This window comes from Triturus cristatus, chromosome 2_1 (genome assembly GCF_964204655.1).
Source record: "Triturus cristatus chromosome 2_1, aTriCri1.1, whole genome shotgun sequence".
Classification (NCBI taxonomy): Eukaryota; Metazoa; Chordata; class Amphibia; order Caudata; family Salamandridae; genus Triturus; species Triturus cristatus.
This window is the reverse complement of record NC_140581.1, coordinates 1048270148-1048298113: the sequence shown is the minus strand read 5'-3', so window position 1 is coordinate 1048298113 and position 27966 is coordinate 1048270148. Positions and strand designations below refer to the sequence as shown.

The 27966-nt window shown below is 40.0% G+C and overlaps 1 protein-coding gene across 2 annotated transcripts in view; it reads left to right on the top strand.

Moving 5' to 3' along the window:
* The window catches only part of LOC146866328 (E3 ISG15--protein ligase HERC5-like), a 389340-nt gene that overhangs the window by 83714 nt on the left and 277660 nt on the right, over positions 1–27966 (top strand). For both annotated transcript variants that reach the window (XM_085635608.1, XM_085635616.1), the window contains one exon: positions 23478–23602. In XM_085635608.1, the coding sequence (XP_085491734.1) occupies positions 23478–23602 (125 nt within the window). The remainder of the gene's footprint in view (positions 1–23477; positions 23603–27966) is intronic.

Here is a 27966-nt window from a genome sequence, read left to right as displayed (position 1 = left end):
ACTGCAAAAAAAATACTGCTAGGGCGTTTAAAAACCCCCCAAAACACAAAAATTCACCAGTTATACGTAACTGACCAAAGTATAACTTGCACTGCCACAGATTTCAGATATTGTGAGTGATGTAATATGTGAGGTGATAAGCAATTCATCACGCCATTGTAAATAATGTTTAGATCAGTTACGTGCAACTGGGGAATTGCAGTGTTTTGTTGTTTTTCAAACGTTAGTTTTTGTTATTATTAGAAGACCTACATATAACTCCACTTTAAACTTGTTTATTTTTCAAGTGAATTTCTAAGGCTTTTTTAACATAAGTTAAAATATTACTACCTTACCTACTTATATCTCCACTTTAATCTTTATTTTCCAATTAATTTTGATGTGTTTATAATGTGAAGTAAGACCTTATAACCATATGTCTGTGGCCTTCTGCTGTGCTCAGCATGGGGTCAGACCCCCTCCCCTGTAAGAGGCCATCCCCTGAAGCCAGGCCCAGCGCCCAATCCCCACTGATGGCCAAAACCCCATACGTGGCCCAATGGTCACAGACCAGCCCACCCTACATTTTCCTTTTTTCTGGTCCTGCAGGACTCCTGCAAGAGCACAGGAGGGTCCGCAATAAGGGAGCCAGTAGAACCACATAGAGCCTTGCTGGGGCCTTGCGGTGTCCCTCGCTGTGGGGACTGTCAAACGGAATGACCCTAAATTTAGCAGAAAGTTAGAACTTTTCTCAGAAAGTGTGCTTATTGTTATTTTCTGTAAATCTGTTCAGCCATTTTCAAGAAATATAAATTTATTTTATAGTGATATCTGAATGGTTAGTCTCGCGAGTCACCCCGTGTGATTGCTGCGGTACCGCAAATTAAAAAAACGGAGTGAGTTGATTTGTCGAGAAACCTTTTTCCCCTGTCGTCATTTCGGTTCAATGGACCAGTACCAGTCCTGTGGAATTGATGCTCCTGATTGGCCTGCCACAACATCAAGAACAATGTTGCAGCTGCAATTACAGGACTAAGGAACTTGGGGACTTTTTCCCTGTGCCCTGAAGTTGAAATTAAAATTACATCTAAGGGGGCAGGGTAGGGAACCCCAGCCCCTCTTGCACTTCAAGGAGGGACCAAGAGGGACCTCCCCAGGTCCAAAAAGGTAAAAACATAATATTGTACAGGATCTTCCTTGAGACCCATGGTACTGTGAGACCACGCCAGCTTAAATATGAGAATCTTACTTGGGGTCCGATTCCGATCCGGGTCGGAAGGGCAGCAAACGCGATCCGGCCGGAAAAACTACGCGCCGTACGCTTGTTTTCCACCCGACTCGTACAGCTGTACGATCGAGCAAGTACGATGCGAGCTACATGACATTCACCGACCGACTCGTTTCCGGATCCGAACCGCTCCCTACGTCTCGGTCGGAAGCTAACCGTGGCGTGCAGTGGATGCAATTCATGACCGAGCCAGTACGATGCACGCGTCGAACAGCCTGTGCGAGCCGGAGTGTCCGGCTCAGAAATCGTCTGGGTGGTTGCCTTTGGGGACCCCCTGTCACCCGCAGCCCTACGACTCGGACACAGGGGGAGACCCATGGGTCTCCCCAGTACAGGCATGAACGGTGCGGATGGCACCGACGCGTACTCACTGTAAGGGGCGCACTTGTCCGCGACGTACCCATTCAGTCAATGGGAGCCCATGTACGCGTCGTACGACCGGCTCCCATTGACTTCTATGGGAGTCCGACCGAACCGAATCTGACAGCATACGGCCACATCGTACTCGCTCGGTCGGACTGCAGGACTCCGGCTCGGTCGGAAAACACTCTGGATCCGGCTCGGTCGGAGTGCTTTCCGACCCGGATCGGAATCGGCCCCTCTGTCTCACATTACTGCCAGATGACACTTGAGCTGCAGTCCTGCAGGGGTTGGTCACTTGTGTGGAGTTGGCTGCCTGTAGGGAGTTGGGTAAAGGGCCTAGCCACAGGCCAGGCCCTGCTGCAAATCCTCAGCCACCCAAGGCCTTACGCTAAGCTCAGTGAACAAAATGGGTAAATATGAGCTAAAAAACCTAGAAATTCACAGAAAAAACAAAGGTTAAAGCAATGGTATATGAAGGTATGGTAGTAAAATTGTACTTTACGTCCAAGAATTCAGTGAAAAAATATTGAAGTTGCATTAAATGTAGGTAACGTAATAAGATTTTAGGTTACTTTAAAAGAAAATAGAAATTCACTGAAAAAAACAAATGTTAAAGTTATGTTATAGCTAGTGTTAAATTAACATCAAAACGAAGGTTTAGCATAAACAAAATACTGAAATTCAGCAGCTGTAGTTCAGTGAGCTAAGTGTAGCTTGCTCTCCCACCATGCATTACTTTTGACCTCACATATTACACCACTTATGATATGCTAATTGATATAATTGATGACATCACTGAAATGTGATTTTTATATTATTACGAGACCTAATCATAAATAAATGTTGATATTGAAAGGATGATTAACAATTCTGATCGTATGCTGGTAAACGTCATCCAGGAATCCTTCCCCAGTGGGCTCATATTGTTATGCAAAGTGAATAACCATTTGTTCAAATTACTGCAAAATCGACTAAGTTGGTAAGTGTACATCATGCAATAATAATAACTCAGTAGGCAAATCTGTACTTTACACTTAACAATATTTTGCAGATGACAGGAAAAATCAAGAGTAAAAACAATATTTTTCTAGAGGTCCGACAATGTGACAACAGAGTGATACAATAATAACAGCAATACATGATGGTGTCAATGCCCCAGTAGGCTTGGAGCGGCCTAATTGTGTGCATGAAGCAGATCTGTGTTTGCATATGTTAAGACGTGTGTAACATACATGCATATGCAGCACCACATTTACCATATTTGGTGCTAAATTTGACTCATCATCTATAAATTAAACTTTTGGCCAGGCAACCCAATTGCATGCTGATAACTTAATATATCAGCTAACCAGAAGTCTAATATAAAGATATAGGCTTATTATAGTCAGTACATAAAGCATCGGCTATCTTAAGTATATCATAATAATACACTTCTAATACATCATAACTTTTAACAACTTAGCATTAACCAACAAAAGAAACAAGCATTTGCAATGCAATAGGTCTCACTTTTTTTTTAGAGTTAGAGCTATTGGCGTTGTAATGGGATTTTTTTTTACTTAAGTGAGAGAGAGAGAGCGCACGAGTGCGAAAGTGATAGAAAGTGAATGAGAGATGGTATATAGAGATAGCGCTAGTTGCGTATATAAGTGAGAGGTAGAGTGAAGAGAGAGAATGAGATAGAGAGCGAAAGAGAGAGAAAGGTAGAGTTGGAAATAGAGAGTGTTTAGAGGTAGGTTGTTAAAGTTGGAGAGATAATTGTGTGGTAGAGTGGAGAGAGAGAAATACATCCTGTGATTCTGGGCATATCACTTAATCTCCCCGTGCCTACCAAAAAATGAATGTGACATTGTGTAATGTAACTGGTGCTGATTTAAAGCGCTTCAATACCTTCAGGCCAAGTTTGCACCTTATAAAACTGAAAATAAAAAATCTAATCTGAATAGCCCAAGCTTCCTCCAAAGTGCCATACATTCATCTGTCCTCACTCTCGTGAACAAATGGCAAATGTTTGGTTTAAAGCTATCAGCATCACAACCACATTAATGTAATCGCCTTAACCCACGTCCTTTATTTAAAGCAGACACCCTGGCACTCTTCATGATCTGCAGTCACCTCGCAACTCATACCACACCGTACACCAGATCAGAACACATCACAATACTAACAGAACACACTAACTGAATTCACAACAAATCACAGCACACTCTATAGAAACACTTCAGCCTTACTAAAACTTACCAAGCCATTAGAAAATTTAAATGTACCAGCCACATTATGACATCCTGAGCATAAGTCAAACAGCCAAAATCCACGTTCACTTCACCCCTTTCTTCCAGGTATCAAATTCCACCTTATGACACCAACACACTCAGACCGTTTACACAATCATTTGTATCTGCAACATTAAATTGCTACTAATTGGGGTGGTACATCTACACCCTGATATGCCTTCTCCACATACGATTAGTGTTTGACTTGTCATTTTAATATGGTGAATATTTTCTGTTGATTTACTGGTCTGTGTTGCATTATTGTCCTAATGCATCATTTAGGCTATAGACATTAGACAAATGATCTCACATTATCGGCTAGAATGTTCTGGCGGAGAGAGGAAGTCATGGTGCACTCATTGATTAGAAGCGGCCTCTGGCACCAAACCATCACCGCTTCACCTCCATGTCTGACAGTTGGTATGAGATAAATGTGGTGATATACAGTGTTTGGATTTTGCCAAGCATGCCTTTGCATTACAGCCAGAAAACTCCTTTCAAGATTTATCTGTCCAGAGTCCTTTGGAGGTCATTAGGCTGGGGGACGGACTTCCGTCCGCTATCCATTCGTATTTGGGACCGCCCGCCTACAGGGCGGTGGTCTCACAGGCCAAATTACGATGCGACTGCCACTGCGGCAGTCACATTGCCCATATTTTGTATTGCGGCGGGTGCTGCTCTCTGCAGCCCCCGCCGCAGGACAAAACAGACACCCCACACATTTCCCTGCACTACGTGGCAGGCACCATGTGGTGCCTACCACATGGTGTAGGGATATGTAGGACTTATGTCCCTGGCTCACGGGGCTAGGGGGGCCTGCTACAGGCCCCCAAATCCGTTTCCGCCTGCTGTTTTGTTGCGGGTTGACCTCCACAAAATGACCGCTAAAAAGGATACCATTATCCCTACAGCTGTGCCTGACGCACCACCGCCAATCAGGGACACAGGGAGGTCCAACAGGTAGTCGGATAAGGAGCGCTTGTCCGGACTGTGGCGGTTGACTTTACGACCGCCACCTGTCCACCCGCCATTGTAATCTGGCTGTCGGAAATCCCTATTACGGTGATGGAGGGACTGCCACCGACAGCCTGTCGGTCCCTCCACCATCATAATGAGGCCCTTTGTTCCTGAAGTCTGTCTTGTTCATTCTGATGCTGTTCTGCAAAGCTAAGCCATACTGCAATGATGTTTCTTGGAGAGAGGGGTTTTCGCCTGGCCACCCTTCGATGAAAGCCTTACTCGTTCAATCTTTTCCTGATGGTAGAATCATGAACTGTAACTTTCTCTCTATAGGCATAGGCTTGGCGAACCTATGTCACTTAGGTGTTCTTTATAATTCAAAAATCATCATATGATGTGAGATTGGGGTGAATTTGTTGGGATGACCCACTCCTGGGTGGGCTGGCTACCCTCATGAACTTTCTTCATAAATTATTTTGTGTTTGCTATGGAATTATGAACTTCATATTGCTTGGAAATGGCTATGCAAGCCATCCCAGACTGATGAACTACAACAATCCTTTCTCTGAGACTATTAAAATAGTGGTGAATGACCAAAATATTGGATTAAAAATACAGTGTGACATAAATATTGTGTCAAAAATATTGTGATTAGTAAAATATTGTGGAACAAGATATCTAAGGTAAGAATATATTTTTTTGGTTCATGATATCATTTTTTAAGAACATGTTTGTCTTTAATATAATTTACTTTAATATAGTTGTAATACATTTTGTTTTTATTTGTTTAATATATATTAGTATATTCATTTATACTGCTAGTATTGTTAGTGTAATTGTTATTAATATAGTTTGTAATTTTAAATGCGTAACTTTTTAAATTGAATCTGTAATTTATAATGTAGTAACAGTTGGGTTTGTATGGGGAATAGGGTGGGAAGGTAAATTATAATTGATACAGGGTCTGATTTAGACTTTGTCCGCCGGAAAATGTATTGTCGCCATGGCGGAGTACTTTACTTCTGCCATGGCAAGAGTACTCCAGCCTTCAAATGTATAAATGGCTGCTGGTCCAGGGGACATTTCTTGCATTTCCAGGGACTGCTCTTATGGTTGTTCCTTGAAATACATCGAAAGTTTGATAAACGCCTCAGTCAACATGACAGAGCTGTACATCAAACTTTCAATTTATTTTTTTAATTTTCAAAAACAAAATCCCAAAGCGTGATTTTGTTTTTTAAAATAAAAAAAACCATGGCCCCCTCACCATGGGAGTTTTCCCCCACAGCATGGGGGGTCATTTAAAGGTTTTTGCTTTCACATACAGCAACATTTTGTTTGGTGAGATGTGAAAGCAAAAATTGGCCATATGTTTGCCCACTCTAAATAAGTTGAGCGGACAGATGGGCAAACATATGGCCAAATCACTGACGTCCTTCACTCCATCGGGCAGTCCAAAGTGTAGGTAGGTGGTGGGGACAGAATAGTCTCCGCCGTCTACACAGTGAAGTTCTGCCCAACTTTAAATGATGAGTTGGGTGGAACTTCGCTTTGGAGGAGAGGGTACTCCATCGCCTTTGAGACGAATACCCTCTCTATCAAAGTCAAAATCAGGCTTTTAATTTTAATTGTAATACATTTTTTATTATTAGAAAAATATTTAATTGATTATTCATTATGCTAACTGTTTATTTGTTATTTTATTTGTTTAATTTGTTAATTTCAATTTTTAAATTTATGTAAATAATTTATATTATAGTAGTGAGTAGTTCGGTTTGTAGGGGGACAGGGTGGAAAATTAATTAAATTATAATTAATTTAATTTATATGTACATTTATTATTGTAAATTAAATATTCAATTGATTAGTCATAGTTTAAATTGTTGAATTATTTATTTGTTATTTAATTTATTTAAGTTTATTCATTATGATTTTTTTTACATTTTCTATACTTTAGTTAGTAATTTTTATTTTAATAGTGGGTAATTGGGTGTGTAGGGGATTAGGGTGGGAATTCTCAATTACTTTTTTATTGATAATTATGTTTATAATGTCATTGTTAATTGAATATGTATTATTTAAATGATTAATTGTGTTTGATATATTTATTTTTACACATTTTCAATATTAATATTTGTAAAATGTATTTTTTCATATTATTTGTTTAATTTATTATTTATTTATATATTTATTTTTTATTTAATTTAAATACTATTTTCAGTTAAATATGTTTATTTAATTTTTGGGATGTTTGTGGCTTCTTTGAGTTGTATGGAAGGAAGTCATTTTAATTTTAATGACTCGTGGAATTATTTTGTAATTTGTATTATACATTTTTTTATTTTGTGACATATTTTACAGTTTTCTAGAAAATAATTATAAGTTGGAATAGTGTATGTATTCCTTACAAAGTTCAACACTTTCCCTACTGCTGGATACATTGGAGTGGGAAGAGTAAATGTAACCAGTCCGAAGCCCAACACTTTCCCTACTGTTGTTTAGACTGAAGTGGGAATAGTAAATCTAGCACCCCCAAAGACTAGCCCTTTCTCTACTGTTGCACTGGAATGGGAATAGTAAATCTAACCTCTTCAAAAGTCTAAAACTGTCTCTACCGTTGCTTAGATTAGTCCAGCACTTCCCCACTAATAATGCATACATTGTAGTAGGAATTGTAAACTTAATACCTCTGAAGTCCAACACTTTCCCTATTGTTGTTTAGATTGGAATAAGAATGGTAAATCTAACTCCTCCGAAGTCAATGTTTTCCTTACAGTTGCTTATACTGGAGTGAGAAATGTAAATTTAACCCCGTTGAGCTCTAACAGTTTTCCTAGTGTTGGTTACATTGGATTTATTTTGTTTTCAATTATTGTTGTTTTTATTTATATATTTTTTTATATTTTGTTTTTATTTATTTTTTGTGTTATAATTTTTTATTAGCATTTCATAAATACGGTACAATAAATATATGAAAACATTGCATATCTTAAAATACGTTAAAGTAGAGAAAAATTAATGAATATAATTGTAAATATAAAAGCAAATTTATCAGAATCCATAGAATATCAGAAAAAAGAAGGAAATTAAGGGCAAAACATATTATATCAAATAAAGGAAATGCAAACATCATTAAATATTAAATAGTGAATATAAAATATTAAAGCATTAAACCATTAATTTGACAACAAATCAATAAAAGCTGAAAATGATAGAATGTCAAACTAGTAAAACATAAGTTACTTATTTCATTAAAATAATTCATTTGGAATATTATAAGGGAATGCATTATAAAGAATACAGAATCACACCAGTAGTATGGATAAATATAATTGTAAAAGGTTGACTAATTGAGGACAATGCAGCATAGTCATAAGTCAGTGAACTAACAGTACCCAAAGATCAATACAATATAATGAACAAAATAATCTAAGAAGTAAGGTTAGCAACAGATATATCTTTTACCTGCAGGAAAGGATCCCATACCTGTAAAAACAATTCAGTTTGATCTTGAATGTTATAAATGACTCTCTCATGTGATGCAATTTGGTTCATTGATGTAAGCTATGCCTCTTGTGATGGCGGAGATGAGGATTTCCATTGTCTTAGTATACAAATTTTAAAAGTAGCTAATGCAGTGTGAACTATACGACACTGCGGTTTGGAAAGGGTAGGGGAATCCTGTAAATCATGCAGTAAAATTGTTGCTGGCGAGAGTGGTAAATGTAATGGGACAGTGTTACGCATAAATCAACCTTTATTTAACCAGTAAAGTTTCACCATGGGACATTTACATATGATATGCACAATGTCACAACCAGAAGCGTTACATCTCCAACAATTAGTATGCGGTAATAGGCCTGCTTTATGTAATTTACCGGAGACCAGTGCCAGTCATGAATTATTTTAAATATACAAAATTTTAAGCGAGCCTCTCGGGCGCCTTTAACTAAGTTTTCCAGTAAGGTTGTCCATTGTTTATTTTCATAGAAAAGTCCTAGGCGTGATTGCCATCTGGAACGAAGGTCATGAGATAAAGGATGAGAAAATAATTGCGTTGTGAGTGTTTTGTACAGACCAGAGATAACCCCTTTATGCCTCCCCCAAGTATGAAGATAAAATGTTATTGGTGAAATTTGGAGTGTCCAGGGTTTCGAGCCTAAAGCCTTAAGAAGTGAGTTATATAGCTGTAAATAGGTATCCTTTTGTGATAAGGGAAATTTAAACTCCTCAACTAATTATGAAGAATCTGATCTATAGTCAGGATACCCGCCGATTTCCATGTAGCCAGAAGAGAGTTTTCCCTTTAATGCGTATTCCAGAGTTATTCCATATTGGGGCCTTCACATGCAGGCGTGGATTAAAGCCTAAAATACGATGTGACCTTTGCCAAATTTTACGCCTTGCAGATAACATAGGATTACGGGGATCAAGACGGCTGGTACCTGACCCATATAAGGCAGAAAGACCCGATTCAGAGGATAAGAGAAATCTTTCAGTATTTACCCATTGTGGCGTGTTAGAGTTATCGTGAAATGTATGTATGTTGGGATAATTGTAATGCAATTGGATAGTGTTCAATCGAGGGGAGACTCAGACCACCATTGGAATGAAGGGCAATAAGTTTATTGATGGCTAAATGGGGTTTGATGGGGCGCCATATAAAGGATTTAATCTTAGAATCTATGAGACGTAGTGTGGATAATGGAATATGGAGAGGAAGCATTCCTAGTGTGTAAAGAAAACGTGGAAGAGTGACCATTTTCACAGCTTGTACTCTACCCTACAAAGATAAACACAAGATTTTCCACTTATCGAAATCGCGTTGCAGTTGGGTAAGTAAGGGATTTATATTATCCGGAACCATGGCTTCTGTTCCCTTATTCACAAGAATACCTAAATATTTTAAACGAGAAGACTGCCAATGGAAGGGGTAACCTTGTACACATGTTTTGAGGTGCCATCAGATATAGGAAGCGCTTCACACTTATCCCAGTTAATTTTATACCCAGAAAAAGAAGAAAGATTCTCTATGATTTGAAGTAGTGATGGTAATGATCTTAATAAGTCAGTAATGGTAAGTAGAATGTCATCTGCATAGAGATAAAGTTTAGATTCTCCCAATGGAAGAGGAATACCAACAATCGAGGATGATTGTCGTATTGCAGCTGCCAAAGGTTCAATAGCCAATAAGAACAAAAGAGGCGACAAGGGGCAACCCTGGCGAGTTCCTCTACGGATTGGGGATGGATCAGAAACAAAACCTCCACAGTTAACTGATGCAGTGGGTTGTTCATATAGCAATTGTACCTTATTTATAAACTGGTCTCCCAATCCAAATTGTTTAAAATTTTTGAATAGGTATGTCCATTCTACTCGATCGAATGCCTTTTCGGCATCAAGAGATAATGCTATGGCATCGTCTTGAAGAACTTTAGCAGCATGAAAGGTGTGAGTTAAAGATCGCAAATGATTTCGAGAGGTGCGTCCAGGTATAAATCCCACTTGGGTATGATGAATTAAGGAGCGAATAACTTAACGAAGGCGAGAGGCAAGAATACTGGCTAGGATGTTTATGTCACAATTGAGAAGTGATATAGGACGATAACTGCTACAGAGTAATGGATCTTTCCCCGGTTTAGGTAGGACGGCAATTATAGCTTTATTAGAGAGATTTCCTAGGGAAGATGTGTGTTCAGCCTCTTGGAATGCAGCATGTAAACAATCCACTACATTGTCGCCTGACCAACGATAACATTCTGCAGGGAATCCATTCTCCCCCGGGGCTTTATGATATGGGAGTTTGGCTATAGCTTGTGATATTTCCTCTTTACTGATTAATGCATTTAAAAGTGCTCTGTCCTCTGCAGAAAGGAGAGGTAAATCAATTTCTGCGAGAAAGGATGTGAATTTATCTTGGTCTATTTGGGTGCCTGGAGTATAAAGGGATTTATAGTAAGAAGCGAATTCTTTAACTATATTCTGAGGGCGAGTCAGCATAATACCTGTAAGTGATTTTAAGGCTGGGATAGCCATTGCAACTTCTCTTTGTCGCAATTGTGCTGCTAAGAGTCTACCCGCCTTTTCTCCCTGTTCATAATGCCTCCCTTTCATTTTTTGTAGGGCATATTCTGCCTTGGAAGTGAAGAGACTATTTAGTGCCATACAGGCTTGTTCTAATGATTTCCGATTTTGTAAATTGGGTTTTTTGGTATATAAACGGCTGAATTGCTCAATGTCTTGTTCTAATTCTTTCTGTCGAGTAGCATTTTTTTTATTGGCCTGAGCTGCATCCCGCATAAGTTGCCCCCGGATGGTAGCTTTAGCAGCAGCCCACATAGTCCTGCCAGAAGTCACAGAACCTTGATTTAAGGAAAGATAATTGTGAAGATGATCCTGTAATTGTGTTTTACCCTTAGGAGTTTTGTGACGTTGAATATTCATCCTCCAAGGTTTGCGACCTGGTCTTGCTATCCCTGTTTGTAACTGTAATAAGACTGGAGAGTGATCAGATATTGATGCTTCCAAAATATGGGATTCCTGAACTGATTGGACTATACCTTGGGAGATTAAAAAGTAGTCCAACCGAGACAGAGTTCCATGAGTGAGGGACGTGAAGGTGTATTCAGTGTCATCCGGGTGTGCAAGACGCCAGTGACCAACAAGGAGGTTATCATCAATTATGTCATTCATGAGGGCCCTGTCTGCAGCATTATGTTTATCAAAAGGGCCTGTCCTGTCAAGAATCGGATCTCTCACCAAAGTCCAATCACCACCTATAAGGTATTGTGAAGCATCAATCTCTGACAACAAACGATTCAGATGTAGGAGAAAGGATTTTTTGGAACCTATCGGGCATAGACTGATCCCACACAGATATGAGTATCACCAATACGCAGTTTAGCAAAGACATAACGACCATCCGGATCTACCCATGTTTTGGATACCATAACTGGAAGGGTTTTTCGAATGAGAATTGCCACACCACATGAATACTGCTGTGGAAAACCTTTCCTACCCAGTCTCTACACAATTTTTTTATTCAAATTCGTCAAGATGTGTCTATACTTTTTTGGATTGGAGATATGAGAAACTTTTTTCCTCTTAATATAATGCGTCAAACCATGAACATTCCATGATATTGCACACAAGGCATGGGAAACAACCATATTTGCAGGAGTATTGAAAGTTTTGTTTAACTTTCGTAGACAGAATAAAATGAGTTATGGAGGAAAGGTTTTCCAGTAACAAGTATAAAAATTGTTCTAAAATCTGCTTGTCAATAAGAAGAAAAAATTTATTGTGTAGAAAGAATAGAAAATACGTTCAAGTTACAATAAACTGGTGTACAGAGTACTACAGGATCAAAAACTTTAACCGCGGGTCTGGGTTCACAAGAACACCGCTCCAGGCAAGGCCCCCACCAGGAGGACTAAGCAGAAACCAGGACCGATTATTATTGAAAATATTAGGATCTATAGAGCCCAATTACACTTGATGGTGATCTGTGAAGGGAAGTACCAAGCATTATAAAGCATGTACCTGGGCGTGTCTGGGAAATAGAATAAAGAGATCTAGAAAATATTCTAAAGGGACATACGTGTCAATAATATAAACAAGAATATTTCATTCTAGACATATCATAAAGGATCAAATAAATAATAGATTGTATTCATAACTATAAATATTATTTAGCAGGCATAGTTGTAAAAAGGATTACCAGTAAAATAAATACAATTCAAATGACAGACTAGCAATTGAATAAATATGAGAAAAGAAACAGTAACCAATAAATACCAGCATTAATAAATAATAAAACGGCCAATGTAATAAACATTCATCCCAAGCGGAACAATTAATATATATATATAATAATTATTAACATATACAAATTCAAACCTTAAAGTATATAGAAGAACAAGAAAACCATCTTATGTTGAACATTGGCAACAATAATAAGGGAATAGAGAGAGAAATAGTGTAGATAATGTCCATCTGCTGAATATAAAGGTAGGATATTTCTGTGAAATATGAACATGGGAGTTATGAACTAGAATAGTTATTAATTATTAAAAAAAAGAAAATACGCTACTAAGAACCATATTCCATCTTAAAATTAGTAATAGATATGTAGGTAGGAGATTATAAACAGATTTATCATTAGAATAAATACAAATATATCTATTGGAGATAGCACATAAAAGTCCTATGAGGTACAATAATAAGTAATATATTTAAAATACATTTTTATAAAAATTTGGAAACAGCTTAAATAAGTTTCAAATCGAAGGCATACGCAAATAGATATTGGAAACCATTAACAAGAATGAGTAAATAAATACAGAAAGAGTGCGGAAAATACTCATCTGGAATGGTGAGGATGCTTGTCTCCCTGTATAGCATAAACCTGAGAGATTTAAGCTAAATCTTGTAATTAGCAAGAGAAGAGATATGTTGTCAAGGACTACTCTCCATCTGAGGTGGACTTTAAAGGAGAGCGAGATTTGTCTCTGTGATGATCTTGAGTAAGATTAGATACTGTCTGCAAAGCTGAGTTTTTATCTTCTTGGGTGCGGTTCAATCTCTCAAGCTCTCTACCACGTTGACGAGCTTCACCTGTGATACGACGTCTACCATCTGGAAGGTGATGAGTAGATTGAGAACTTTGAGAAGTCTGAGGCGTAGACTTATGTTGAATATCCATATCTTGCAGCATCATGTCATCCAAGAAGCGCTGTAGCTCATCTGGATTGTAGAAGTCTCTTGATTCTCCATTCTTAGTAACACGAAAACGGGCTGGATCAAACAAGCCGTATTTGATGTCCATTTTTCACAGCAATGGCCTCATGGATAAAAATGCTTTTCGTCGTTCATTAGTTTCTCGGGAAAAATCAGCAGCCATACGAATTTCATGATCCTCATAACTATAAGAATTCTGTGTACGTACCACAGTCAGTAGTTGTCGAACCTGATCATGCCGCAAAATGCAAGCAATGAGGGGTCTTGGGCGGGAATTTAGATCCTTACACGGAGGGCCAAGACGATGCGCACGTTGAATTTCAAGCATGGGTTCAAATCGAATACCAACCAATTTTGGAATAATTTCACACAAGAAGGCTCCAGTATTCAGACCTTCAATTTTCTCTGGAAAGCCAAAAAAACAGATGTTATCTCTCCGGCTGCGATCTTCCAAATCCACCAGCTTGCTACGGAGAAATAATAATTCTTGATCTCTGCTTTGTAATGTGTCGAATTTATTTTCAACAGCAGTCAAGCATTGATCCAAGCCTTCTGTTTTAGTATGGAATTGCACAATATCTGCTCTTATTGATTTGGTTTCCAATGCAAGGGAAGAAATGTTAATGTCCATTTCTGTTAGGCGGCTACTAATGGTTGAAATTTCCTGAAAGAGACGGCCCATAGTGTCACCTGATATTACCTTGGAAGTAGTGCGAGGTTGAGCAGGTGGTGATGAGGCAGAGCTCTTCGCAGACATATTACTTGATAGTTTTAATGCGTCAGCAAAAGGTTACTGCTTAGTAGGCTTGTTTCCGTTCTTGTTATTAGGCATTACCGCAGACACTTGAAGCAGTAAAGAAGAAGAATGAATCAAGCTTGCCAATAAGAATGAAGTGAATTTTAGTTATTTAACTTGTTTTGACATAACATGAAACATATAGATATTTGTTGGGTTTTATTTATTTAAAAAAAATAAAAATAAAAAAATAATAATAACCCAGTATATTGGCTCAGGCAGCTGATGTTGTGAGGTAACACAAACAAATTGAGAGGCGGCGATTATGCATTGATGAAGCAAGTTGTGCCAAAAGGTTTAAAAATACAAATAAATTTGTTTTGCTCTTTTTTCCTAGTCAAAGGCAGTTTACACAGAAATTCCAGCAGTCTGTATATTGTTGAAAGGAAGACGAAAGGCTTTCATTTAACTCCAGAGACAAGCTGACAGAAATTAGAGCAAGTTTAGCTCAAAAAACAGTCTCGGAGACAAAAAGGTGACACATGAACCAGCAATTATTTAGAAATAAAATGTTGCAGTCCAGAGGTGCTGAGCGCAGACACAATTCTGAGGTGATTCAATGTGTGGTAAAAGCGTCATTTATCAAGAGCAGTGCGTGTGGAAACTCCCAGCTTAACTCTGAAAATAACTTAATTGCCAAGGATTTTCATGTATAAACTCCCTCCAGCCATTGTTGACTGAAATAATGATAGAGCTGTGAGGGTCAGAGTGGGGAGAGCACCTACCTCATGAATCTTCACACTGTCAATGCCACAAGCTAGTCAGATAAGCAGGCGCGATGACAATGCGAGGCCAGGGGCTTCAAAGGCTTCACAAGGCCCGGCCTGCGCACTTTCTCTCAGAAATTCCACAGCTTGAAAAGGGGTCAAGAAGAGGTCATTGGGCTACGGAAACATATCCCAGGCATGGCTCTGATTTCAGTTTGCTCAGGAACTCTTCAGTGACAGTCCTGGAGATGCTGTAAATAATGCTGTCTCCATATGGGTGCCGGCCCGAAGCAGAGCTCTTCAATTAGGCGGCCATCTTCCTACGTGGCCAGACCATGCCACCCTATATTTTGTTTTTAAATGTTTATTTATTTTTTCATGTTTATTATATTACTTTAACTATTAATTTGTTTATATAATTTTTAAATGCGTTTTTATTTCTGTAAATGCAATTTTTTCTAAATTGTTAAAATATTGTTTTTATATTTTGTGTCTATTTCTATATTTAGTGTGAAGTATTAAATACAACCTTGTTGTATGTTTATTTGCAGTTTTATATTATGTCGCTTCTTCATTGTATATATTATGTACTTTATTCTATTTTAATTTTAAAATTAGATGTATTTAAAAAGGTCTATAGTTACATTTTTAATTATATATATAAATATATATATATATATATATATATATATATATATATATATATATATAGTGCTCATCAATGTGTCCCCACTTCAAAGATGCACTCCACAGCAGATCTAGTAAAAGCAAAAGGCATTTTTAATTGAGAGTTCTTTGTTTGCCTTATGTGTTTCGGAGCACAGCTCCTTGATCACAGGCTGCCAGGGTGCACGTCGACATACTGAAACGCATAACTTCTAATGCTCTGTAATTTGTGCTGATCTACTGTCCCAACCAGCTCCGGATTTCCAGGCTTTCATGGCCCCAACTCGGGGTGGTGCAGTCTTCATGGCTGGACTGCAGTTCAGTTACATGTTCATCAATGTGTCCCCACTTCAAATATACACTCCACAGCTGATCTAGTAAAAGCAAAAGGCATTTTTTTTCAGTGTTCTTTGTGTGCCTTTCGCGTTTCGAAGCACAGCTCTTTGATAACAAGCCACGGAATCCTAAAAAGGTGCAATACAGGTTTCACACAACTACAAGAGGAAATGTGAGAAATGTTTTTTAGTGTGGCGTGTACAGGCTACTTCTCAGGGTAAGGCGGTCTGGATGGGTGATTAAGTAGGGGTGGTCAGTCAAAGGCACCCAGCATGGTGTGGCCAGCTAGATTCATGACATTGACAGGATGGGGCTATCAAACAGAACAAGGGATGGCTGTCAAGTCCACTTGCTGGTCATTGTAGCATCGTCTAGCAGCTGGAATTCCTTTCTGATGCACAAATAGCACTAAAGCTGTCCATCTTTTTTAAACTTTTACAAACTTCACACTTCAAGAAGCTCACAAAGTTAAAAATATATAAAGCTGTGAGTTATACAACTATTAACATATCACTTCTCCTACTGCATATTATCAAAGGTAATAAAATTACTGCTCCACTCATAAATTATCAAAACTATGGAATGCATGGCAGTACCAGAGAACTTCTCACACCCTCTACTGGACACACTTCGGGCTCGATTTTGGGGTTTGGTGGACTTCCTGCGGACTGCTACACCAGCGCCCCAGAGGAAGTCCGCCAAACCCGTAGTCAGACCACCCGCCAGATTAGGAGTTAATCCTGGGCCAGCAGTCGGTGCTTGGGCGGTCCCATGGCAGTTCGTGATCCTTGGAAAGGCACGCCATGGGATCGCCAAAGCACGTTACTGCACTGCATTGACAGCACCATGTCATGCAGTCCATACCGTGCAGGAACAGGGGTTGCATACATACTGGGGGCACAACATGTGCCCCCCTGCATGCACCTCCAGGCCCAGAGGCAACAGGGATCCCTCAGTTTCCTCATCGCCACTAATTTCATGGAGGGCTCAGCGGCATGAAAAGGAGGGCAGTGTGGAAACTCGTAATATGCTTGGCGGTGCCGCAGCGGCACCACCAGCATATTGCCGCCTGTGACCGGTGCAACACCACAGCGGGATCATGGATCCTCAGTGGTTGCAGCAGTCCTATGGTGATCCGACTGCCAAACTCGGAATACGGCGGTCGGACCGCCGTTGCGGCAGTGGCTGCACAGCCACCACGGGTTTGGTGTTCCGATGGACCTCTGAACTAGTAATTAGGCCCTTAATGCTTAACCCCTTAGGAAGGACTAAACAGTACCAGGGACTACTCACAACCCTCTACTGCACACCTTTGTAAACCTACTAGATAAATGACAGGACCAGAGACTACTCATGCCCTCTAGTGTACACACGACCATGGCTTCTGAATAGGTATCTTTCATCCCTCATTCAAGAATTAGGCAAAGGGTCCTTTCCAACCCATACTCATCCCATCCATTGTTCATAACAAAATGGGTGTCTTTCAACCCTCACTCAAACAGTAGGAAAAGGGTATCTTTCAACCCTTGCTCATCCTTGCAGCAACAGGAGACTACATGAACTTAGAATCATGTGGCAATGGGTGTCTTTCAACCCACAATCACTCATAAAAAAATGAATGTCTTCCAACCCTCACTACAGGAGTAGGCAAATGGTACCTTTCAACGCTGGCTCATCCGTGCAACAGCAGGACACTGCATAAACTTAGAACCACTCATCCCAAAACAAGGGAAACTCACACTCCCTCCACTCACAAAAACTCCTTGTAAACTTGGGGTGCTGCGAAACATGACCCTAAATAACTTCTTACAATACACTGCATAACAAGCAATACCAGGGACACTACATGCACACACACCCTCTCCTGCATACCTTGCGGGACCAGGAACACTATAATAAAATGCTACTCTTACAAAACAGATTTTCCTCAAGTGGAACAACTGCAATGTCAACATGGCTTTCACAAAGCAACCTCTCACCCAAACCTTAATCAACTATGCTCATAGGTCCAACTTACACAGTTCACATAGAGTGAAACTAATCTCAGTGAGGTGAGCAACTGTCACTGCTACTGTCAATTTCAATGCAAACTCCTTTATTTTAGCTGAACTTTTCCTCACTTCAGTTTGTACGCTACCATAATTAGCTGACGATGGCTGCAGTGGTATTTAAGTTTATAATTCTCCTCACGTTCACATGGGTTTCAACGTGCTTCCTATTAAACTTCCTATTTTCCCTTAGTCGCAGCAGTACGTGTTACAGCCTTTGATCTGTTGCATATGTGAGTCCCCTTCAGAGCGTACATTACATGTGCCTGGAACGCTGAACAGCCTCCAGGGTCCTCGCTATTGCTACACTGCCTCAAACAGTCCTTGCTCTCAGATTGTCAAAAGCAGCGCATGGCATCCTCGTGACCAATTCAAACGCCGCCTTGGACTCTTGCATTACAACAATAAGGGGGAACACGCTCCTCAACAGTATAGGGACACGCGCTCCTCCACACCTCAAAGGCAGTCTAATGCCTTATATGACAGTGTGTCACGCAGACCCCATTAAAACAAATAGTACTGCAGCTCACCAGTCATGTGCTCACAACGTCTGCCACACTGTTATTGCTTTACACACTGCAGGATCACTCCCCACCAGCAAGTCTTGTTATGGCTTCCTTGGAGCTCGTGCAGCGACACGTGCACAGTCAAATCAACTCTCGTGCTTCAGGTAACGGTTTATCTTGAAACTCACCGCTGGTACAATCTTCAGTTGCTGCTACTGCGGTCCTAAAATACAGGTTACAGGTCAGCATCAATCTGCATAAATCAACAGGTCCAAAGCTTTTACGCTTCCGTTAACCATAGGCTGACTGTTCAATCATGTGTAATGCTGTAGAGCACCCTCAAAGTCAGTAGGCTGTATGACAAATTAAGACATTGGTGGGGTTCAGGGCATCTACTCTCCTCTTCATGTGTCTCTTTTCTTCTCAATTCTTCATTCTCTTTTCTCGTAGTTTTTTCCAGTAGATTCACTTCTTCTTCAATCTGTTTTCACCCATAGGGGCCGATTACGATGTCGGTCAGAAAGCAATTCTACCGACTCCTTGTCGGATACGTTTCTGACCGACTCAGTTTCGGGGAGTCCGATCGACCGATTACGATGTTTTCAAACAGCGGTCGGTCGGACTCTAATTGACTGCAATAGGAGCCTGTGTTCTGACAAACAACACAGTCTCCCATTGACAAAGGGAAGTGGTTGCCGAAAACCTTGCACCTTGTGGCGGGCACCCCATGGTGCCTGCCACACTGTGCATGGTTGTAAGGAGGAGTCCCATGGGGGCTTTTTGGAGGCCTCTGGGTGAAGGGGGGCCTGCTAGGGGCCCCCAAAGTCAGTTTCCGACAGCCTTTTCATGCCAGACAGACTGAATCGGAAAGGCTGTCGGAATCTGACATCGTAGTCGGTCTGTCGTAAATGCTGTCCGTAGAGCTGTACAATTCAGCTCCGACCGACTCGGAATCTCTGAATGCCAGTCGGAACCGAGTTGGACAGACCTAACAGTTACCCACCATAATAATCGGTCGGTTGTAAATGTGTCTGAGTCGGTCGGAAACTTGGGTTCCAACACGGATTGGGAAAATCCGAATGCCGTCTGGAGCCTTTCCAACTGACATCGTAATCGGCCCCATAGGTTAGTTTCCAACTCGTCGCCAGTGTTGCAAATAGAGATAATTCCGTGATAGGCAGGCCACGTAAGTTATATGATGTAGGTTTATTGAAGAAGATAAATCTTAGTTACAGGTTACGGGTTATAAGGTGAATGTATATGCACCACCAGGAGCAGCATCCTACTGCACAGCTCACTCTCTCCATCTGACACTTTCCCAGGCCAGGCACTCACCAACTTTCCATTACATCACACATAGTGGCTGAGCAGCAGGTAACAGGGAAAGCAGAGAAAGAATGCATTACACCCAGTGCTTTAAATAGGCCAGTACTCACCGGTACTGAGTACCAGCACTTTTTATTTTTATCCTCCTGAGTGCGGCACTTTTTCATTGCCAGGGAGCGTACCGGCACTAATGACTGGTAGGCACAGTGGTACTTGTGCTGCTGATGATGAGACTGCCTGAACGCCACTCTCAGCCAACGCACCACTGTAGCCCTGTGCCGAGCCGCTGCTCATTTACATTTTGTTAGTGTGGCAGGTGTAGCAAGCTCAGTATCACGCTGTGAGTGATAGGGTCCGATCAGACCCTGCACTGTAAATCACAGGTGTGAAATTGTGCAGGCACTGAAAGTCCAGGCAACTGGCTGAGAGTCTGAAAGAAGAAAGCCTTGGGAGGTAAAAATTTAAAACAACGTTTTTAATTCTGTTGTGAGCCTTTTGTGCCAGTGAATGACTGCTTTTGTGTGTGAGAGCGGAAGCGACAGAGAGAGCATCGGGACATTAACCCTTGGTAGTTGAAAGAAAATGTGAGGAATGTTTTGTGTGGGCATGTCTACTTGGTGTGTGAACGCGTGCTCATGGGCAAGAGAATGTATGAATGTTGTACCTAATACAAACAAATAAGAACTGATGCTGCAAATATAAAAAAAAATGCAGAAACTAAAGCAGAACACATTGTTTGTCCTTCATTACATTTTTTGTATGGTGTGAACCACTTTATGTTCATACATTTATCATGTGTTTTGGTGTGCTGAAACTACTTTAACTCATTATTTTTGCTAATCCGAAGCCTCAGAGGTGGCTGACCATTAACTCAATTGTGCTAATAGTAATTTTGCTGGGAGAGAGTGGCTGCACTGAAGGTTAAGAGGCTCCTTCTGTTTTCAATGGGGGGACCTCTCCCTACAGGTATTCAACTTCCCCTTTAGCATATCTAAAGTTAAACCATTCTCAATATCATTGTGTAAAGAAGGATTGGGCCCTGAAAGGCATTCTTTCACACTTTATTCACAGTGTGTAGCTACATCCTCTTGGAACAGTTTGGTCTACCCCTGCAGGGTGCTTTCAGAGTCAACAACCAGAGACCCATGGATGCTTTTTTACTCAATTTTAATAAACTAACTCATTATAATGGCATTTATGTTGTAAGTTCATAACAATCACTGATACAATGAGCGCATCTGGCTAACCGAAATACTTTTCTGTCATGAGTATACATAAGAGTCTACATCTGGTGCAAAAATAGCCTATTTATCACACTATCTATGCTTGGTATACAATGCCGGCCTGAAATAATCCACATTCATATATAATGTCTACAGAAAGTTACTTGATAGGAAATGTGTACAAACAGTAATTATAATAACTTGCTATTTGGAGTTAACCTTGAAAGAATAAAGGCTCTCTTCAAATAGAGCAGAGTTGTGCTCATAATCAAAGTGGAGCTTTTCAACATTTAATGAGATATACGTACAATTCCTTGTACATAATGTTGGTGTATTGAAAGCACCAATCTCAATACAGTGTGCACACACAGTCCATCTAAATACACAGAGTTAGGCCAATGTCACACAGCGTTGTTGCTGTATCACAAGGCGCAGACCTGGTATTACAAAGCACAGCCCCATTATGAAACTACACTCGTTCAAAATAAATAAATGGCCCAAACTTCACAAACCATCTCACCAATGCCCAATATCTCAAAGTCCTGGGGTCACATATCCTGGCCTACATCATTGTGCAGGCCCAACATCACCCACAGTGATTTGTGCACAGTTCTTAATCTGTCACATTGATTCTGAGGTTCCTTTGGCATGGTCTGGTGTGGTCTGTCCCCATACACACAGCAAACTTCATAAATATGCCCAGTGTGTTTAAGAAGTAGTGAGGATGGAGCCATTCAAATGAGGACCACTTAAAAACTGTGGTGCAAATGGGGGTGGTGCCTAGAGCTGTACAGATATTACCTAGTGTACAGGTATTACCAAATGAAAATTAAAAATTTGGCAAAGCAGTGATGTCATTGTGCGTGTTGTAGCTGTTCTGTAGGAACTGCCCCTGCAATCCCCTTCCATGGTAGTAACGATAGGTGGAAGGACCATGACACTACACAATACAGAGGTCATTGTTTGCATGACTATATATTGGGGATACTTTGGAATAGTTTTAGAGATGACCTACATTTCAATAAAATTTTATTTTCAGTTAGCTTTCATCAGAATGAAAGGAAAATATGAGAACGTTCAAACATAATATTAAGCTAAAAATCTCTCACCTGTGTCATGAGTTTTGCCATTCGGAACCGGGTACTGCTCTCCCTTGTCTTTTCATAGGCTGTGCCTCAATGGGTAACAAAGCCCTGGAAAGGATCTGAAATAACTGAGCCAAGATCAGACAGGACTGAGCCAACAACCCACAGGACTGGAACAAGATATCATCCAGCATAGGCTAATATCACACCAATGGCTCAAGATCAGGCCTGGATGGCTCAAGATCACACAGTGCTGAACCAGGAACACACTGGTCAAATTTCCTGCATTGTGAGTCAAGGTCACACAGTACTGAACCAATAACAGACACTGCTTGGTCAAAATCGGCTAGTTGATGGCCCAAGAACAGGCAATGTTGGATCAACATCACACACTGCTTATGCAAGATCACATACTGGCGATAAAAAGAATAATCAAAATCATGCATGAGTGAGTCAAGGTCTCAATGCAATGAGTCAATCCAACAGAGTGCTGGCTCAGTCTTACCTATTGCTGACCCAATCTTACTCAACACGAGCGCAAGAGCATACATCTCTGGCTTAACAACACACAATGCTGGCACTGAATCAAGCACTGCTGGTCCATGATCAAGTAGTAAGGGCCCAAAATCAAACAGTACTTGGCCATGGTCACGGCACTACTAATATCACACTGAGCAGATCATTATGCATATTTCTAAAGCTCGTAAATTTGTACTGGAAATTCTGTGGCATAGTCCAAACATAACATGTCCCTTTAAACACAATGGGTGGCTTACACAGTTGAAAGGGGCATAGTAGGAGACAGGTCATTAATTGTCTACATATGCCATGCCCACATGTGCAAAGGGAATTTGCACATGCAGGAAATTTGAGACTATTGATAAGTGGAATTCAAGGGCAAAATGATTACTTGACAGATGGCAGTAGTGTCTTTATATAATCATGCCCCGCCCTCAGCTCCGCCCCTTGCCCCGCACCCCAGCTCAATTTGATGAGTACCTGCACTTATTTTTTCCCATTTAAAGCACTGATTACACCTAAATCAGAGTATAACACTGTTACCTTCAGGTTATGATGACTAATTGTGAGCTCTTTAATGAACAATAAAAAAAGTAAATCAGTTGGCTGCAGCCAGACTTCTGTAGCATATTTTATTAATTCTCTGTATTTATTCCCTATCAGACATCACACACTTGCTTATGTTACTTCTTCAAAGATAGTATACTTATTTGGGGGTGAAGAACAGCAACAAAGAAGAAATGGAGACATGCATGGCAGATTTGTGGCACTACCCATGCAGTTGCCAGGTAATATCTCGTCATACTGTATGATTGCACTCCCATTTATCTGTGTCAGTTATTTCAACAAAGATTGCATTTTTTTGTAAATAGGGATTTAACCTTAAAATTGCTTGTTATTATTTCAACCAGTTACTTTAGGAAATTATTAAAGCCTATTTGGGTAACCTGTGCCTTGTCCACTCTTTCACTTACACTGGCCCTTGTGGAAAGATCTACTAGTGTCAAGCGAAGTCCAGGTGAGCAGAGTGGCGCAACGTACATACTATCTAAGATGGAGTACGCAGTACCATGGTGGTGAAACCCTCAGGCATTGAATGGTTCCTTTCAAGTGGACTGTTTGCCTGCTGAGTTGAAATTCATCATCAGAGCAGGCAGTAGTGTGTCTACACTGAAGGAGATACAGGATAGCAGCTACTGACAAGGACTTGATGTGTTCACTGTACCAATTGAGCAACCTTCTGCAGAGCATGAAAATACACAAATAATGTGTAATAGGAACCTAGGTCACAGAAAGGATATGGGTATGCATCTGTGAGGAGGGAAGGAATAGGCATAAAACAGCTGAAGGTAAATGCTGAGAGGGAACATAAAACAGTTACCTCCTGTTTCAGAAGATCATTTTTGCTTTAGTGGTCTTTGCAGCTCTTGGACAATGAATGCTATTGCATGTGGAAGGATACTGCTACAGCTGTTTGGATGATGTGCGTCAGGGCTTAAATAATGGGAGAATAAGAGGAATTTGCAGAATTCATGAAGTAGATTACATAGAAGTGGGAGAGTGATACAAATGAGTAGAGAAATAGGAAATAGAAGAGTAAATATAAGTAAAAGACGATAGAACTATGATTTTAAAAATATCTGAAGATTGCATCTAATGTGTCGGACAACATGGATTTAAGTTGACATCCTCGTGAGTCATGTGACATGCCAAATGCCAAAACACACAATTTTCAATTTTTCCAAGTAAACAAGATGCTGTTCCGAGTGGGACTATGCACAGCATGCATTATATTGTAATGTATTTGCATTTATGTAGCGCCTACTACCCCTGACAAGGCACTGAAGCGATTTACGACAGGCAGCACGCTGCTCTGGGAACCCAAGGTTAGGAGTTAGTCCAGGTGTTTTTATTGGTTAATGTTGGTTATTAAAATTAATAATTTGCAGTCATGGAAACCATTCTATACATTTACTTAAGTTTCTTTGTGGAAAAATAAATTAGTAGGAGTTAGGTTGATCATTAGTTGGGGGTAAATGAGTTAATGCAGACAGTTAGTGCGATTAATAAATGAGTTAGATGGGATGCAGAGGTATTAATTAAAAAAGAGTTCATTGCGATCTTTGAAATGAAGTGTGAACTATTTGTAGAAATGCAATAATAGATAGTAAGGCACCCATACATAAGACAGAGTAGGCTGTATAGAGACAGAGGAGACATGTATGGTTGAGAAGTACACTGGCCAGCTCAAACAACCAGTGACATTCAAGACGGGATAAAACCATAAAGGAAACAGGAAATAAGATAAAGAATTCAATAATTACGGTAATTTCCTGGAATGTCACAGGTCTTTAAAATTTACTAACCGATAGTGAGGCCAAGACCTTTCTAATGGTGCATGATATTATATGCATTCAGGAATCTTGGTGTGAGAAGGAGTCAATAGTTGAAGAATACTAACAAACAAAAAAACCCCGGCACTCTTCATCAAATTGAAAACAATCACATTTGTTTGAAATTAATCATATGAGCTGCACGCACCAAGTAATATAGAGAGGAAACCAATTGGTATAGAGAATGTCATGAAACGTACAAATGTGTGCTGTGAACTCAGTTTTAATGATTGTCAGACACAAAGCACTTCATCTAGCGTGTAACATGACATGTCAGATAAGACATCAGACAAAGAAGATGTTTTTGTTGGTATACACATCTCAGTTCTTGCAGTTCTTGTAAATGCAAGGGTTGACACGTGGAGCGTTCTGTCTGAAACAGCCAACGCGCGTTTCGTCACCACCGTGACTTCCTCAAGGCTGTAAGGTAATAGTAGAACAAACATTGAAGTGTTCTGACATAAGTGCACAAGATACTTTAAATGTTGATTTCTAAAAAGTTTGTTTAAATACTACTAGAAAGAGATATATCGGTGACAGAAGACCGCTTAAAAACGATTTCTATGTTTTAATATCACCCTAGAATCATGAGCCAGGAATAAGTAAAAAGACATACAGAGATTGAAGGTGAACTAAATGAATGTGGACTACACAATTTTTCCATATACACTTTTCAATTCTTATCCTATGACTCGGTATATTTGGGGTCAACAGGGGGACCACTTCAGATTCACTTTACTTCTCGTTAAAATACTCTTTTATCCTTTTCTCAGATTAATGGAGCAGTTTTTTTCTCACTAAATCTTGGGAGTGGACATTGATCTATAGATCCTCTTCACTGGTTTTCAGTTTTCTTTTCATAACTACGAACACCTGTTTAGTTGGCCAGATCTTTGAATTCTTTTGTTTGACTGTCTCTACTGTGCTTGGAGTCTTTTCACGCTTCCCACATCACTTCAATCTCTGTATGTCTTTTTACTTATTCTTGGCTCATGATTCTAGGGTGATATTAAAACATAGAAATCGTTTTTAAGCGGTCTTCTGTCACCGATATACATCTTTCTAGTAGTATTTAAACAAACTTTTTAGAAATGGACATTTAATGTATCTTGTGCACTTATGTCAGAACACTTCAATGTTTGTTCTACTATTACCTTACAGCCTTGAGGAAGTCACGGTGGTGACGAAACGCGCGTTGGCTTTTTCAGATAGAACGCTCCACGTGTCAACCCTTGCATTTACAAGAACTGCAAGAACTGAGATGTGTATACCAACAAAAAAATCTTCTTTGTCTGATGTCTTATCTGACATGTGATGTTACACGCTAGATGAAGTGCTTTGTGTCTGACAATCATTAAAACTGAGTTCACAGCCCACATTTGTACGTTTCATGACATTCTCTATACCAATTGGTTTCCTCTCTATATTACTTGGTGCGTGCAGCTCATATGATTAATTTCAAACAAATGTGATTGTTGTCAATTTGATGAAGAGTGCCGGGGTTTTTTTGTTTGTTCATATTACGGGCCATGTTTGACCTGTTTAACCGATATCCTTGGTAGTGGGGTATCTGACCTCGAGTCTGCACCTTCTTTACATGTGTCTCACAGTTGATTATATATACTGTATCAAACTGCCCCATCATCTGATTTAAATTGTTTATGTGATTGTGCGACTCACTATCCACCACTACCTTGTGTACTGATTAGAGTTGAAGAATACTGTGAGTTTCATTGCCCCGCAACTAGAACACACACAAAGGGCCATGCAACGGGGAGCATGAGACTGGTAATAAATATTTACAATGTTTGGAAATCAAAAACTGGTAATTTGACTGTTTAATCTGCAATTTATTTTTAATAAAAGTTTACATCCATCCAGCATTGGCAGAGAAACAATAGTGTGAAGAAATTAGAACAGCTAGTTACTTGAGATACATGGAATCTCATTTTTTATTAACTGGAGATTTTCACTTAAATATGTTGGAGAATCCCTACCGAAGCATGGCAGAAAAAATGGAGGATATCCAGTGGCGAATTCCAACACAAGTTTTTTGCTTGCAAAGAACTGATTCCTTGGGGTGCTCACTACTTGCAACACTAGAGGCATTCTCAATGTGTGCACTGAATGGCTGCATTGCAGGAGACCAACCAATATCTACCACGCATTATTGCCCAAAAAGGTCAGCTGTATTTGATGATACTGTCACGCTCTTTAATAGTATGCAATCATATTCGATCGAGCTACGTTGTGAAAGTGATCATATGCCCCAGGTTTGGGGTCTCTGCACTACAACCAATAGGAACCCATCACTAACAGTGATAGGGACAAAAAACCACCACACATGGAGACAGATTAAATGGAGTGCGAAACCTTCAACAAAGTATGATGACTGGAAAACTGTTATAGCTGATAAGGGGACTCCATTAATGGAATGTATTAGCGACTGGGAAAGTTAGTACAATCATTAATTGCCTTCATTGTCAGCAACAAGTCAGTTCCCGTCTGCTTAAAACTTGCGACCTCTTACGACCTCTAAACCTTGGTACACAAAGAAGTTAAGGATGTTAAACAGGTCACTTAACAAGAAGTGCCGTGCACTCAAAAGTCAAGCAAACCCAAAACTAATTAGTGAGGTTAAAACACTGCGTTTAGAGTACAAAAACAGATGTGGCAAGCCAAACGAGATCATGAGGAATGGGTCCAAGCTGAACTGTTCATGGCATGTAGGCAAAGAAATGTAAGACGTTTTTGGATGA